Below are 17,430 nucleotides of genomic sequence, written 5' to 3' on the forward strand. Positions count from 1 at the left end.
CAAAAATTGTTCAAAGAATTGAATTCCATGCAGAACTCTAGTTGCCATGGCAACCGAAAGGAAAAACTTTAAAAATCTTCTTCTCAAAAACCAGAAGCCCTAGAGCTTAGATATTTGGTGTGAAGCATTGCCTAGTGAACCTCTACCAAATTTGTTCAAATCATGACCCTGGGGTCAAAATTGACCCTGCCTTAGGGATCATATGATTTTACATAGGAAAACCTTAAAACATCTTCTCAAAAACCAGAAGTCCTAGAGCTTAGATATTTGACATGTAACTCAAAATTGACCCCGCCCCAGTGGTCACTTGATTTTACATAGACTTCTATAGGAAATCTTCAAAAGTTTTTAAAATAAACCAGAAGGCCTAGAGCTTAGATATTTGACAGGCAGCATTGCCTAGTGGACCTCTACAAAATTTGTTCAAATCATGACCCCCCGGGGTCAAAATTGACCCTGCTCCAGGGGTCACTTGATTTTACATAGGAAAATCTTCAAAAATTTTCTAAAAATAAACCAGAAGGCCTAGATCTTAGATATTTGACATGTAGCATTGCCTAGTAGACTTCTACAAAATTTGTTCCAATCATGACCCCTGGTGTCAAATTGACCCCGCCCCATGGGGTTACTTGATTGTACATAGAAAAATCTTCAAAATTTCTAAAAATAATCCAGAAGGCCTAGAGCTTAGATATTTGAAATGTAGCATTGCCTCATTGCCTAGTGGACCTCTACAAAATTTGTTCAAATCTTTGGTTCAAGCTTAGAATAGTTGTTCCTCATCATCAGCCACATCATATGACACGAGGTCCATAACTCTAGCACCAATTTTCATGAATTATGCCCCCTTTTTACCTAGAATTTTATGTTAATTTTGAAGCATTTTCACTATAATATCTGTAGGTCTGTGTGCTTGTACAGAAGGAATGTGATTCAAACTTGAAATAATTGTTCAGCACCAGAACCCACATCATATGACGCTGAGGCCATAACTCTGACATCAATTTTCATGAGTTATCCCCCTTTTTACTTAAAATACCAGGTTGAAGTTTTAATACACTTTCACTATATATGAGAGCTTTAATTTGGTCTGTGGGGCTTTGGCAAGTGTTAAGGCATAATTGTATTGTTGATATTCCTGCATCAAAATAAATTAAATCAAGTGTCTTTGGTTTTCTTTAACTTCATCAAAGAGTAAAAAGGGGAACGTTTCTCCATCGTTTTTTTATGCAATTGTTTTAGTACAGAATGAATAAAGCAGTATGACATATAAATTTATGTGATAATTATTCTTTTAATATCATCTTGTCATATTTCCAAGTTAAACGTTTCTCTTGTGGAAATAATGAAATAATAACTACTGGAATTGGATTTATCAAAGAGAGACAACTCGTATAGTCGTATATGGCCATTACTGTATAGCTTTTTATATTATGTTGAATGTATGTGATAATGAGTCATTTCTACCTGCTTCATATGTTTTGTACCTGTATATCAAAGATAAATGAAATTAATGAAGTCCAAAATGGCAGCCAACAAAGGAGGGGATATTATTTCATTTCCTTGTCTTTTCTGTTAATACCTTTCAGTATTACATACCAAATTATTAACAAAAACATCATGACAAACACGAATTTCTGATTATTATTATTTTACATTATACGTTTCACTGACGAGGCGACCAAAGGTTGCCGAATGTGCGCTTCTCGCACTTGCATATAATTCCGGCCCTTAATTTCTTTTTCTTGCATACAAGATGGGGATTTCCAGCGTTTTCACAGGTGCTAGAAAACTTCATCTTACATCCTTGTAGTATATTTTTCAGTTAAGAAGAAATGTTGTTTTTTTATCAAAAATACATAACGTTACACTGCAAATGATACAACAACACCAGAACAAAACATCATTATAAATTTTGTCTTTGAAAAGTCTTGACGTCTTTCCTGTTTATGGACGTTGATTTCACACATTTTGTTTAGATGCGCTGCTAAAAGAAAATAGTCATTATTTTTATTTTATTTTTAGCTCACCTGAGCCAAAGGCTCATGGTGAGCTTTTGTGACCGCTCAATGTCCGGCGTCCGGCGTCCGTCCGTCAACATTTCATAAAAAAATCTTCTTCTTGAAAACCACTGGGCAGAATTACACCAAACTTCACAGGAATGATCCTTGGGTGGCCCCCTTTCAAAATTGTTCAAAGAATTGAATTCCATGCAGAACTCTGGTTGCCATGGCAACCGGAAGGAAAAACTTTAAAAATCTTCTTGTCCAAAACCACAGGGCCTAGGTCTTTGATATCTGGTGTGTAGCATCATCTAGTGGTCCTCTACCAAAATTGTTCAAATAATCCCCCTAGGGTCAAATATGGCCCCGCCCCGGGGGTCACATGATTAATATAGACTTATATAGGGAAAACTTTGAAAACCTTCTTGTACAAAACCACATGGCCTAGGGCTTTGATATTTGGTATGTAGCATCATCTAGTGGTCTTCTACCAAGACAGTTCAAATTATCCCCCTAGGGTCAAATGTGGCCCCACCCCGGGGGTCACATGGTTTATATAGACTTATATACGGAAAACTTTGAAAATCTTCTTGTACAAAACCACTAATTGCTGGGTCAACTGCGGTCAAAATCTAGGTCAGTAGGTCTACGTCGTCCGTGTGTCCATGCGTAAACTTTTGCTTGTGACCACTCCAGTTTAAGATCCAGCCTTGAAATTCTCCTCCATCTATATTTAGCATAAATTAATATGTACTTGTTGGATGTTTGAAGCAACCCGTCTGAAATATTTTTCCATTACAGCTTCTTTTTGTTGTGGGCCTACTATGCAAATGCGTGGCACTGTGGCTGTGTTTTTGGTGCTCTTTGCTTCCGAGAAATCTACCCTTACCTCTTATCTTTTGATATACATTTCAATACTCATCTTGAATAGTCTTAATATTGTAACACCACACTGGTTGCATAGATTGAGAAAGTCAGCAGTTTTTTCACACTCGGTTTTATTTACAAGGTTATACAGACGTCAAGTATACTAACAGTCAATTCAGGTATAAATACATCAGCTTTTTAAATAGTATTTTCCCGTGTCAAACTTTTAATTAATTTTTTATTCTTAAGTCCAAAAGTTCTATAACATAATAGTCAATTCTAAAACTTCCACAGTTATTTTTAACCCGCTCTTAAAACCGAGCCCAAAAAAATCGAACTTAACCGAGCTGATCTGAACCGATCCGAACTGCCAATTATCCGATCCCATTTTTGTAAAACATTTCTAACTTCCTGATTCTTAACTCAGTCCTCTCTTTCTTGACTCAGTCCTCCTCTCCCTATTCTCCTTTCTTCTCTTAATTCTCTGAGTATTTATACCTTTTTTACGAACTACAACGCAATAACATGTTTACAAGTATTTCAAAATGTTCGAAGCAATTTCAAAACATGTCAATCAAAACGTCCATTATGTACTCATATAATAGTAAACAACAGATGTAGAATCAATCACCATTGTGTATTTTGGTAAATAAATGACTGTTACCGAAACAAACAAAATAATTAGGGTCAAATCTAATAGATAAAACATTCAACGGTGATTCATTTTGTATAAATTGTAAACAACAACAACAATATGCTGAACAGGTAAACAAGGTAATTAACATTTCTGGCCAATTAATGAAAATTCCATCGAAAACAAAAATAAAGTAATTAAGGCTGACCAATCAATTTCTTTTGAGAATTTCGCAATATCTGATCGGTAATAATAGTAAACAAAGTCATTTAGGCCAAAACGTAATGGATAAAACACTCCGATGTTACGAAATTTGCTTGAGTAGTAAATACCAACAATGACCTACGCATGTAAACAGAATGCGTATTATTTGTAAGAATTATCAGGATTATCTACCAAAATCAATAACAGATAAAAAAACACAATGATTAATTAACTGAAAACTGACCTGCGAGCTATCATTGTGTTACATCACTATCCTAATCAATCGAGAATATTCATAGTAATGAAGATTCTCAGATGTTATCTAACGTTTGCATTCACCTATTATAGATAATTTTGATAAATATATTATGAAGCATCAGAAGTAAACTATCAAGCTGTTATTTTAGACACTGTTTTCAGTTGTATATAACGCCCACTATTTTTATGAAAACTTTACTTATGCACCTATATTCCAAGATACTGCCTTTTCAACAATTTTGATAACCAAGCGAAATATATAACCTGTTACTTGTTTACCTCACTCTACATATTTGCAAAGCAAATGTTATGTAGTATATTTTTTTTCCTTATACATTTCTTCAAAAACATTTAAAATACAGACATGACGAAATATTATTCACGGCATCATTGTTTTTTGTCCAGTTCCATTTTTCATCCGGCTTCATTTTACAAGTCTCCATTGCTATCTTTTAATGTCACTGTTGCTATTGACGTTTTCATTTTTTCTAAAGCTGTAACAATCAAATTCAAACACACAAAATTGAGGATTCACATCTATAAAAGGGAACATGTCTATCCGATAAAAATACACGTCTATTAAAAGGTAGCACGTCAATAAGAATAAAATCACACGTCTATAAGGGAACACTTCTATAAGATAAAAAAAAAACACATCTACAAAAAGAAACACGTCTCTAGTATATTCCTTTCAAGATATGAACACAATCCAACATATTTTTCCCAAAAATTAATCATAGAATATTTCATATTAGTTTCGGATGACGTTTGTACTTCCTGTGATGATTTGCTATTATTGTTTACGCTGGTACAATGTTATCTATCCGTGTTGTATTCATATAAGCTTTCATATGATTTTCTTCAACTTTTTTTTTTGATGGCTTTAAACATGTTTTACCATACATCATCTGCTGCTAAAAGTTGCATCGCCTTTTATTTGTTAGGACTGTTCAGAATCTCTGCAACCCACTGGTAACTGTTCGGAATATTATCGTTAACTAAATTTAAATTTCTTGTATGCTCTGCCTTGAAAAATTTAGCTCATGAAATCATCTTCAGAATCTAAACATAGTTACTCATCTTTTCATTTCTCCCTAAAACAAATAAGGTTTTGTGAACTTAAACCCGTCCCGTTTTAAAAATTGCCTCGGATCAATGTACATCATATTTAGTATTCTTGTACATCCATCCCTAATAATTCAGGCAAAGTAGCAACTAAATCCATCTGACTCAAAGAACAAAGCCTCTAGATTTATTTCTTTTTACAACAATCGCATTACTGGCGACTAATTCCCAATAGCTGAGCATTACACTTGCTCCGAAGACGTTACACACGTCATATTCCCTATAAATTCTATACTGCACGTTATCCACGCTTTAAGACTTCTTACATCTTAAATATGATATATAGGCGTTACTCACGCTCTAAGACATTATTTCCGTCTCATATATATCTACAGTATATTAATGCCCTATGTCATGCATGATCCACGTTTTAAGACTTACCCGCATCTTAACTATGAATTATACAACATTCTTTGAGCTCAGAGAATACTTCTACATTCCTGCCTGAATAAAAAATAGGCTGCACAATGATAATTTCATCTGTCAACATTTCTTTATTTCATCGGTTATTCGAATTTGTATAAAAAAAAAGATGAGCTGATTTTCATTCTCTACTTTTCCCGAAATTAAAAAAAACAAAAAAACAAACAAACTTTGAGATCTGTTTCCATGTAAATAAGAGTTTATCGTCAATAATCTCTGCTTCTATAACTTTTAAAAACAAAACGAAATCTTTAACATTCCGAGCCATCCTATTTGATTCAACTTGCCTATGTCAAAAATACTAGATATATTTTATTAATTATACTTTCGTGTCTTAACTTTATTTTGAAGAGAAATTATTTCTACCTTATTTCACAAGAAAAGAATTTTAATTACTTTTACCGAAACTTAACTTAAAACAATTACGAGAATTTCTGCGATTCCGAACAGCTACCGTTATGGTTAAGAGGATAAATTGGAACAGTCACTAACCTCATTTTATTTCTGGAGTTCTGCAACTTCTTTCCTTCCTTAGATATTACTTTACATGAATTCCTGGAATCTATATATCTCCCTTCCTCCTTAGAAACATTTACTCGAGTTCCTGCAGTCGCTATTTTCTGTAGCACGGCCCTGTTGCACGTCTTTAAAACAAATTGTTTTCTCTGCGCGATTCGGTGTCCAGCTCCGACAGTAGTACTGTATTTGTCATAATAGTCCTTTTCCATTTTTCTTATCAGTTTTGTTTTTTATTATTAGCATTCTGCGCTTCCGAACTTTAAATTGATTGTTGATGCTACAATATTTCGCCATGTAATGATCACCAGATTCGTTTTCCTCAGGTCTTTCGTTGTTTTATCCGTCATTGATGTACTAATAATTTTCCAAGTAAAACAGTTAAATTTTTGTTCTATATTTTTTGTATGAATTTCTGTTCTGTAGTTGATGCTTCAATACTTCCAAATGTAGTTTTCAAGCTGTATTCTTTTAAGTACTTCCGTTGTGATATCCGCGACAAATGTTTTGTTCGTTCAAAATGTTCTGTTGAAATCTTGGTCACATGTGCACCAGAAACGATCCATGTAACACCACACTGGTTGCATAGATTGAGAAAGTCAGCAGTTTTTTCACACTCGGTTTTATTTACAAGGTTATACAGACGTCAAGTATACTAACAGTCAATTCAGGTATAAATACATCAGCTTTTTAAATAGTATTTTCCCGTGTCAAACTTTTAATTAATTTTTTATTCTTAAGTCCAAAAGTTCTATAACATAATAGTCAATTCTAAAACTTCCACAGTTATTTTTAACCCGCTCTTAAAACCGAGCCCAAAAAAATCGAACTTAACCGAGCTGATCTGAACCGATCCGAACTGCCAATTATCCGATCCCATTTTTGTAAAACATTTCTAACTTCCTGATTCTTAACTCAGTCCTCTCTTTTCTTGACTCAGTCCTCCTCTCCCTATTCTCCTTTCTTCTCTTAATTCTCTGAGTATTTATAACCTTTTTTACGAACTACAACGCAATAACATGTTTACAAGTATTTCAAAATGTTCGAAGCAATTTCAAAACATGTCAATCAAAACGTCCATTATGTACTCATATAATAGTAAACAACAGATGTAGAATCAATCACCATTGTGTATTTTGGTAAATAAATGACTGTTACCGAAACAAACAAAATAATTAGGGTCAAATCTAATAGATAAAACATTCAACGGTGATTCATTTTGTATAAATTGTAAACAACAACAACAATATGCTGAACAGGTAAACAAGGTAATTAACATTTCTGGCCAATTAATGAAAATTCCATCAAAAACAAAAATAAAGTAATTAAGGCTGACCAAATCAATTTCTTTTGAGAATTTCGCAATATCTGATCGGTAATAATAGTAAACAAAGTCATTTAGGCCAAAACGTAATGGATAAAACACTCCGATGTTACGAAATTTGCTTGAGTAGTAAATACCAACAATGACCTACGCATGTAAACAGAATGCGTATTATTTGTAAGAATTATCAGGATTATCTACCAAAATCAATAACAGATAAAATAAACACAATGATTAATTAACTGAAAACTGACCTGCGAGCTATCATTGTGTTACAATATTGACCTACTGACCTACTTTATTGTTTTTGAAGGTACAGCATAGAAATTCGGACCATGTATAGAACTTTTAATTTCAATAAATGTTTGAAGCTACAGCAAAGAGATTTGGACAACTTGTATATTTTCAACAGATTTCAGTAGTGATGTTGAATAATCTTTACCATGACCAACTTGCCTTCATTTTTTTTTATTTTGAAGCTTTAGCAGAGAAATTTGTTCAAGCAAGCAACTAAACTCAGGTGGGCGATATAGGACCATAATCAGTGATAATGGTCCTCTTGTTTAGGTCATTTAAGAACATAAGGCTAGTATTTTCAAAGGGCCTGGCTATGTGTTATAGCTTTCAGAAGAGTGTTAATTTTGTATAAAACATTTACTACACCGGTCCTGTCTATAAAAAGAATTTTCCGGAATCCCAAACTAGTCGTACGATTATAAATATGACACTCTTGAGTTCAGAAATTAGAATTATTGCTATGAACAAATACTCCATTAGGAAAATATGAATAAAAATAAATATTTATTAATGACTAAAGATTAGGTAAATATGGAAGAAAAGTAACAAAAAAATGCAGGATAATGGAAGACATAGAAACGTTATACTGGAATCGGATTTTAATGATTATACGGCTTTTGAATCTGCTTTACAATTCTGCTCCACACCCACAGACTTCAAAGTCCAAACGTTTTGTCTTGTCAAACATGGCAAGATAATTTGGGGACCATTACCAACACTAGCTCACGGTATGGTGAAAAAGGTAAAGGATGAAGGACTGAATCATGGAAATACTGGCATGGACGTTGCACTGGAAATATTCAGGAAATCAAGGAGCCTGGTATTTATTCAGTTATGTCTGGATATATTCATCATCAATAACTCGGACCTTCTTAGTCTACTCAAGTCAAAGGTAACAAGGCAAATATCAAACGGTGCCCTATCAGTAAGGAGAGTGGATATCGATATATTTATTTCTTTGTTACATTTTATTGAACGACACGATGCTGACGGTTGCCAGAACAACTCGGGAGAGAGATCATATTCAAGCAGCAAGACGAGGAATAAAAATAAACCAGAAGCCGTATGGGGTATGTAAAGTATAAAATTATATTTCTTCAAATGGTGTAGTTTAATTGCTACAATAACTAGACGTGTGTACTGTAATATGAACCTACATGTATATAATATACGAGTACAACATGTGTTTAACATTTGTACGTAACATTCATTGTGGGCTTGTTCTTTTCATGGTTTTTTAATTTTTAATTGTCCGAAAATTGCTCATATGAAATAATTATATTATTTCACTGATTACTTTTCCATATGTTTATTTTCTATAATTCTTTGATATAAGACATCGTCTAGTTGTCAATATTATTGTTTAAATATGATTAACAATATGATAAACGGATATTTCTTGAATGATAGCATATCCAATACTGTATTTTTGCCTAGGAAAGCGTATTTAAAATATGTAAAAATGTATTATAAAAATAAAACCAATTTATTCCATACGAAAGATATCATGATACTCCCAAAACATGAGTTCTGTTTATAACTTTTAAGTGATGACTCATAGATCGAGTTACTAAAATGTATAAAGTATAAATTTGAAACCTAGTCTGCTCCCATTTAACTGCGGGGAGGGGTGGGGGGAGTGGTAGCCACTAAATCTGTTAAAAAACACTAGAATGTTCTGTTATAATCTGAATTCAGTGGATTTAATTTATGTGTGAACAATGTTGTCCTTCCGGGATAAAGTTGTCCGTACCTCGGTAGTATCAGATGTACGTAGAACGCGTCCATGAATCAAGTGTTTAATTGTGTTTCTTGATACCAGTGTGACCACTGGGATTAAGATAAAGCCATGTTATATTTTTTGGTATAACACTTATGTAAAAACATTTTGATGTTTACATCGTTTCAAGTAGAGACGAGACTGGTCGAACTTCCATTGTCTGTAAAAGGTACCCGCCCCCGCCAAAACATACACACGAAATTTCGATGTTTCAGCAGGTAATGTATTAGTCGAACTAATCCGACGTATACAGTTTGTTTTATATTGTGACGGTCAAACTGTAACGTCGCGGCGGCTGCAAAAGTCAGAAATTAAAAAGTAGCCACTCAGCGACAGTAAGCTTGTCTAGTAATGTATGTAAACAGTGAACTAACATCCAACCCCCCAACCCCCCCCCCCCCCCCCCCCCCCCCCCCCCCCCCCCCACACACACACACACCCCACCGTCCCGCAAAAATCATTCCACTCATAAATAATAAATCCAATAAGAAAAGGTTCTCATGTAAGATTCTCTATAACCGTACGTTTTAGTTTTTTCTATTATGTTAATTTCTCTCTAAATATGAGAAGATTAAGTGTCCTGTTGTTGGGCGTAAACATTACTTCTTTGACATTTTGGATTACATATGATTATATATCACGCCTAATCGAACGATTTTATGACAGTCGAGCTAACAGTAAACTTCGACTAAAACAACTCGTAATTTACTTAGATACTGAGTGTTACGGTATGGTACGACGACTGCTACTTACGTCATATAATGAATAATACATGGTCTTATTACAATTAAGGTTTTGTATCCATAAATGACATTAGTTAGAATACTAATTTAATCATTAAGTATAGGTTATAGATCATTTATTGACTTTCTAATGCAATTAAGTTTGCCAAAACGGAGCATAGCGTAGTGAAGGAAAAACTTTATGCATTAGAATGTCAATAAGTTTTGTTTGTTTGTTTGTTTTGGGTTTACAGCGTAGTGAAGGAAAAGCTTTATGCATTAGAAAGTCATTTGTTTGTTTCTTTTTTTTTGGGGTTTGTAGAACACAATCTTACTTCAATGAAAAAATAAAATGCAGTTTTAACTTTATGCACTCTGGTTTATTTTCGACCAGTAGAGGTTAATTAACCTCCGGTTTACATTTGAATTTAATGAACAATAGGAAAATGTTTGATATATATAAATAGCAACAATCAGTGCACTTCCAGGTCAATGCTGTTTTTAAATCGTGGAAGGTAAAACTTGAACTACGAAAGTCAGCTTGCATTTTAAAGTAAGAGAGAAAAAAAACAACAACACAGTTTGATATTTATATTGATATAGACACATATTATTTATTGAATGCAGTCCCTGTTTTGGCCGTTGCTCCACCTCCCTGAATGTGGGAAATCCATAGTAGGCGGAACAATTTTGTACCACTTCGTGATTAAGTGGAACTTTTTTTTTCAGTTATGAAATAATATGAACATAAGTTGGTTACATTTTTGAAAATCCTTGGCTTGTCATCGGATAAGAAGATATTTGAACCATAAATTAACTTATGAATAATATTAACGTAGTAAATTAGCAATTTCCGGTTGTTTTAGAATGTCCGCATTCCACAATAAGTTTCTGTTATGACCGAAGGATGCCGAAATCGCATGCGGAGGATATGTAAACGGAGGTTTATTGTCAATTCTCTCTACGGGTCCATTACCTTAAAAAGCACTTTGTAGATATATCTTAACATAATCAAGTAAAACAATTTCTTTTATGATGTAATAATTGTGTTTGTGTTTGACCTGTCTTTTTGATAGAACTTTGCCGTGAAATGAAATTGACATTAATCTTTTAATAATTTCATTAGAAAACAAATAAAGGATGTATTACTGTCTTGGTTTTGTCAAAAGTTTCAAACAGATTTCGAATGGGCCATTACTAGATTTTTATCTCTAGTCTGTACCAAATATTTATTACTTTATTTACAGTTTTACATAAATGATTTTAGATATGCTTTACAGTTTTACATAAATGATTTTAGATATGCTTTACATTTTTACATAAATGATTTAAGGTATGCTTTACAATTGGCGTTTTCAATATAACTTCTCGGCGATATATGATAATTTTGTGTCGATTCGCCGTAAAACCCAACTCACTCATTCTCTTGTAGTAGTTAAATACTGTTATAAAGGAAACCAAATTACTTTGTAGTAGTGAAATACTGTTATAAAAGAAGCCAAAAAATGTTAAAAGATAAAGACGGGAAAAACAACTCGAATTTTGAGTGCCAAACACTAGGTCACAGAGACTATATTTTTGCAGGAGTCTAATAAAAAAACAAACACTTGTAATGTTAATGTACTGTTTACATCAATGAAATTTTCTGTCTCTCTCTGTCTGTCTGTGTATCTCGCTTGTGAAAGTTTAGAACCATGGAATTTCAATTCAATTCAATAGTTTATTTGGCAAAACAAATGTATAATGTTCATCGCCAATACTGTATCGCATGAATATATGTACCTTAAAGTGGCAGTGATTCCGCCTCAGTCGCGTGAAAATATCATGTAAAACATTAAATAATTACATTCTATTTGAATGGTAAATGTTTGTCACAAATTCAAGAGGTCACTCAAAGCTCAGGTCATTTGGGGCTATTCGGGAACAGTTTCGAAGACGTCATCAGTTGTTTTTATTTGTTTTCTAATATTGGTGAATTGGTTTAACATAGATTGAATATGTAGTTTAAAGGTTTTGATGAATTCTATCTTAAATCTGCATTTATTTCTAATAGACCGCATGAATGATGCTAAAAGCGTCATGCCAAGACCAGAGCACCATACAACAGCAGTGAAAGACTTTGAAAATTCTACAACCAAAATTGAAAATGAGCAGACAAATTTTGCCTACCCATTGCACTCCCAAGAACATAACAAACCCGAGATATCTCCAAGCCAAGACAGAACGCAAAGAAATGAGCAAGAGAAACACCCAATCCAAGCAACTGAAATCGATGCAGGACAGCTGTCCATAGGAGCTTATAGCTTCCCAGACAGACATAACGCACTTTCACAGCAGACGTATGAACCTGAAAATCATACAGGAAATGAAAGAAACTTTATTGTTTCTGGAACTGGTCTTCAACGTCCACCAAGATACCAAGAATATGATACCAAAGACAAACGACTTGCAACATTCACTACACCGCTATGGGTTACACACAACAAACCGCAACCGGATACACTTGCAGAATGGGGATTTTTCTTTGTTAGTAAGTATGTGCATGAACTTTTGGTGTCTATAATGAAAATAGCGTTGTGGCCAAAAATTCAAATTGTGCTTTTTAAAAAGATTATCTCATGTCACATATATTAGTAAAATTCCATACTTGGTTTCTGGAGTCTTAAAATAAAGAGTTCTCGTAATTTATCGGCATGCTTAATTCAAACTTGTTAGTGCTGACAAGTAATTAAACCCTTTCGAAACATGTTCATACCAATGTTAATTGGCCAATTTGGCCAATTTTTGTTTCTGTTATTCTGACTGCGTGGAAGTCCGGATCTTCTTGCTCACATATTTTCATTTTTATACACTCGAAGGGACGTATTATGTTACACCTCCGGTGTCCGTCTGTCCGTCCGTCCGTTAGCAATTTCGTGTCCGTCTGTAACCCTTGAACCCCTAGAAGGATTTCAAAGAAACTTGGCAAAAATGTTCACCACACCAAGACAACGTGCAGAGCGCATGTTTTGGATGTCTCACTTCAAGGTCAAGGTCACACTAGGGGTCAAAGGTCATACCAGTTTGTTTCGTGTCCGCTCTGTAACTCTTGAACTGCTTGAAGGATTTCAAAGAAACTTGGTACAAATGTTCACCACACCGAGACGACGTGCAGAACGCATTTTAGGATGACTTGCATCAATTGCAAGATCACATTTAGGGGTCAAAGGTCACATATGACTTTGCTTTGTGTATATTGCTCTGCATTGCAGTACTCTTGTTTTTATTTGGCAGATCCCTTTTTTTCCACTTACAATATTTTTTTTGAATTACTCCCCATTACGTTACTATAAATAGCTTTTTTTAATTATTGGCCGTAGGGAAAATCCGAGACCACTTTTCTGTGGTACAACATGGATGGTACCTTTAATTTTAGGTGTATTTTGACATGCCTGTATCTGGTTAGGATTTTTTGTGGACTTAGAATATTTTTTGTGGACTTGGAAGTTTTTTTTTTAATTTCTTCCCTTTGTTGTTCCTGTCCTTTGGGCTTTAACAGTCAAGTTCTTTAAATTTTGCTCCTATCCTCTGATGTAACCCTTCGGGCGTATATTGCCCTGCTTGGTGGAGCTCTTGTTGTAATATGTCTTGCTGATGAGTGTTTCACTTTCCATTACCCCTCGTGAACAGACTCAATGAAACCGAGTCTGCTATTATTTTGCTTGGTAGCATTCTTTGCTTCCAAAGGATCTTCTTCTAGATTTTATTGCTAATAAACGTAATAAAATAGTACTAGTAGCCAATATGTTCCAAGCATTGTTATTTCTACAGATAAGCAGGACTTGGTGAGGTGTTATCAGTGTGGCATTGGATTGAAGGATTGGACAGAGGAAGATGATGTTATGACAGAACACGTGAAACACTCTTCATCATGTTTGTATCTGTTAGATAAACTCGGACAAGAAACGGTTGATCAAATCAAGGTAATTTCATCTGTAGTAATAACTAAGCATTTGTATTTTTATAGAAGTATTAAACACAACGTATGTCTTTCTCTAAGATGTTATATTTATCATTTCAAATTATAGCTTCTTTCAACATTTGCAAATTGTTATACTCATAAGTCTATTTTATTGGCTGCAATGGTTCTGTGTTTATTCACATAGCCTCGGTATCAGGAAGCCCGATTGCTGTATCGGTTAACAATGAAATATGAAAATATCGCTTAATACTTAAATTATTTTATTAAGTACTTGCTTTTGGAATGCGTGTAATAACATTTAACGGAGTTCCGCCCTCGAGATCGGCGAATTGATATTCATATCATCACGCTATTTGAAATTAGTATATACGCCTAATATTAAACAGGTCATTAGTAATTACTGTAACAAAACATCTCTTTTCAGACAGCTTTGGATAACCCAAGTAAGTTATTTACAAAAATGAACCTAAAAGACATATATCTGTTACTCAGTCCATTAAAAGTTTTCTTATCGAAAAATGTTACCAGAACAATCAATTTTTGTCAAAAATGAATCGATAGATTCTCGTTATGTAATGCTGCATTCTGTTGGTATACTACTTGAAATATAAACTAACTAAAGTTTCAAAGTGTTAATGTTTGTGTGTCTACTTGTATAATTCATGATAACTCGACATGAATAAATGCAACACAAAACAAAACTCTAACATTACTTTCTACCTGACATAAATATCTACTACAGGTGCTTCAAATGCCGTCCCACTTCCATACAAAATACGATCTCCACGGTACCAAAATATGGCGGCTCGGATTTCTTCTTTTGGGAATTTCCCTGGACATATACAAGTATCTCACCACCAATTTGCAGTCGCTGGACTATTCTATACAGGTAACATTTTGATGATGTAGAATGGAATTGCAAAATGATTTCAAAATTCAAAACATTAAGTTTTGTTCATTTTAAGAAACAACCTCACATATATAATATTTAGAGACCAAACACAGGTAATGTTATGTCTTGCTAGGCGGAACCAGTATTCCGGTGGTCTTATAGAGACACTAGGTGCCCCTTCACACATTATTTCATAAACGGATTAACGCCTGAAACTGCCAGTTTGGTAGCTTCTTTAAATATACTTGGAGAAATATACAGTGGCCACGTGAAATACATAATAATCTAAAGTGGTTTGGATCTTAATTAAGCTAAATTTATGCCTGACGGGCCCAAACATACACCTTTCCAATATAGGTCTACCAATGGTAACTGTACTGTTTATCGTTTAGGTAAAGGTGACTTATGTCGATGTTTTACATGTGACGGCGGCCTGAAGGACTGGAGCAGCGGAGATGATCCAGTCAAAGAGCATGCTACCTACTTCCCTAACTGTCCTTACATCAATCAGTTGAAGGGATCTCAGTATGTAACATCTATGCAACGTTGCCTTCATAATCAACACGAGATGGTATGGTATATCCTTTTTGGCCCTTCTTAAATCTTGTAAAGGTCTCATAAACTGGATAAAAAAAATAATTGAGCCGTGCCACGAGAAAACCAACATAGTGGCTTTGCGACCAGCATGGATCCAGACCAGCCTGCGCATCCGCGCAGTCTGGTCAGGATCCATGTTGTTCGCTTTCAAAGCCAATTGCAATTAGAGAAACCATTAGCGAACAGCATGGTTCCTGACCAGACTGCGCGGATGCGCAGGCTGGTCTGGATCCATGCTGGTCGCAAAGCCACTATGTTGGTTTTCTCATGGCACGGCTCATATGTCTTTTATTTCTAGACAGGTGCAAGCAGCAGCATGGCACAGGAAAGACAGGCCGATCATGAGCTTCAGATACAAAATCTTACAATCCAAGGCATCGTTTACCTTTTCATATTTATTTATGTATATTTAATGACTATATAATCAGTAAAGTATATAAGTGTATAGTATTAAACGGTTTAAATAATGTATTTTCACAATGACTTTTACTATTTGTAGTTTGCCTATACCTCTTTGTATATAGATATGTTTATTTTCTAACACAAAATAGTATTGGTATTTGTTATGTTAACCGACAGAAAATGTATGGGTTCAAGTTGTTTTGGAATTTATTGTTTGCTTGTATGTCGGAAACAATTTATCTATTTTGAATCTACCTCCGTTTGTATGGAATTTTTCCTTTACTATGTATTCTCCGAAATTCGTACGGTTCTTGTAAAACGAATAGAGTATTTTTACACATGTGGCCGACTTGTGCTAAACTTCATTACGAAGTTCACATTGTCTGTTTATTTTGTAGATTCTAGTTTCACTGTAATGCAAGTCATTCAAAAACTTGGATATGCTGAGGCAGATGTTTTCACGGCTAAGACTGAATTAGAAAGACGAGGTAAATACTGCAATGTCAAAAAATAACTTATCCTGAAAATCTATAGAATTTAATTGTAAAGTAAATCTATAGAATTTAATTGTAAAGTATTACACAAACAACTGAGAATGACAGTTGTAACAATTTTAATCTGTATTTCCTTGAATGAGTTCGAGAAGTGCATTATTTAACTAGTCGTATAATATACAGGTAAACTGAATCCAACAGCAGAAGAAATCATGAATACTATACTTGATATGCAGGAAAAATCTACAAATGCTGAAACTACAGTCTCGCGACAAAATAGCAAAGAAGGTAAATGTATTTCGCTACTTACTTTTCATCAAAACATGTAGTTACTTGTGATATTTAATAATCACCGTGCGAGAAGTTGCTTTTTCATCGTTACATATAAACTGAGAGCTGACAGTCACCATATTTATAAAAATATGTATCTACTTTAATTTCAGATTTAAAGGCAATAGCAGAAGAAAACAACAAATTGTCTCAGATGGTATTTTGCATGCTGTGTGTCACAGGAGAGGCAGATATCCTGTTTCTACCATGCTCGCACCATCGTATATGTCATAAATGTTCTGTTGGCATAACCGATTGCCCCGTATGTGGTAAATTTATACAGGAAAAAGTAAAGACGTTTAGGTCGTGATTTGGATGTATCTTTACACCATATTATAAACATATTATATTATTTACTTAAAATAAACGCACGCAGAAATATAAATAAAGAATTATACCAATCGACCTCTATTTAAAGGGCTTTGTAAACACCTCCCAAATAACCCTGCCACTTTTACCAGTTGTTAAAATCATGTTTGATACTTCGACATATACCAACTGAAACATGTGCAAGTTAGACGCTTCCTTACACTCCCACAATTTTCCAGTTTGATAGTTATGCAAGTGTCTCCTTATCTCAAACAATCAGTATTGCGGTTTA

At 34.3% G+C, this 17,430-nt stretch overlaps 2 protein-coding genes across 2 annotated transcripts in view; one reads left to right on the plus strand and one right to left on the minus strand.

Moving 5' to 3' along the window:
- The window catches only part of LOC123546517 (serine/arginine-rich splicing factor 10-like), a 146,103-nt gene that overhangs the window by 69,972 nt on the left and 58,701 nt on the right, over positions 1 to 17,430 (minus strand). The gene's annotated exons all lie outside the window — the stretch shown is intronic.
- On the plus strand, positions 8,079 to 17,234 carry LOC123546489 (baculoviral IAP repeat-containing protein 3-like). The gene is made up of 10 exons (XM_053550870.1): positions 8,079 to 8,721; positions 12,207 to 12,683; positions 13,964 to 14,115; positions 14,539 to 14,557; positions 14,857 to 15,003; positions 15,399 to 15,577; positions 15,902 to 15,977; positions 16,404 to 16,493; positions 16,683 to 16,787; positions 16,943 to 17,234. The coding sequence occupies exons 1-10, from the start codon at positions 8,205 to 8,207 to the stop codon at positions 17,137 to 17,139; spliced, it is 1,959 nt and encodes a 652-aa protein (XP_053406845.1). The 5' UTR covers positions 8,079 to 8,204; the 3' UTR covers positions 17,140 to 17,234.

This window comes from Mercenaria mercenaria, chromosome 9 (genome assembly GCF_021730395.1).
Source record: "Mercenaria mercenaria strain notata chromosome 9, MADL_Memer_1, whole genome shotgun sequence".
NCBI classification, from domain to species: Eukaryota; Metazoa; Mollusca; class Bivalvia; order Venerida; family Veneridae; genus Mercenaria; species Mercenaria mercenaria.

Coding starts and splice junctions, on each gene's coding strand:
- LOC123546489 (XM_053550870.1), top strand. CDS start 8,205: ATGCAGGATAATGGAAGACATAGAAACGTTATACTGGAATCGGATTTT. Junction 8,722..12,206: donor TAAACCAGAAGCCGTATGGG/GTATGTAAAGTA, acceptor TATTTCTAATAG/ACCGCATGAATGATGCTAAA. Junction 16,788..16,942: donor GCGACAAAATAGCAAAGAAG/GTAAATGTATTT, acceptor CTTTAATTTCAG/ATTTAAAGGCAATAGCAGAA.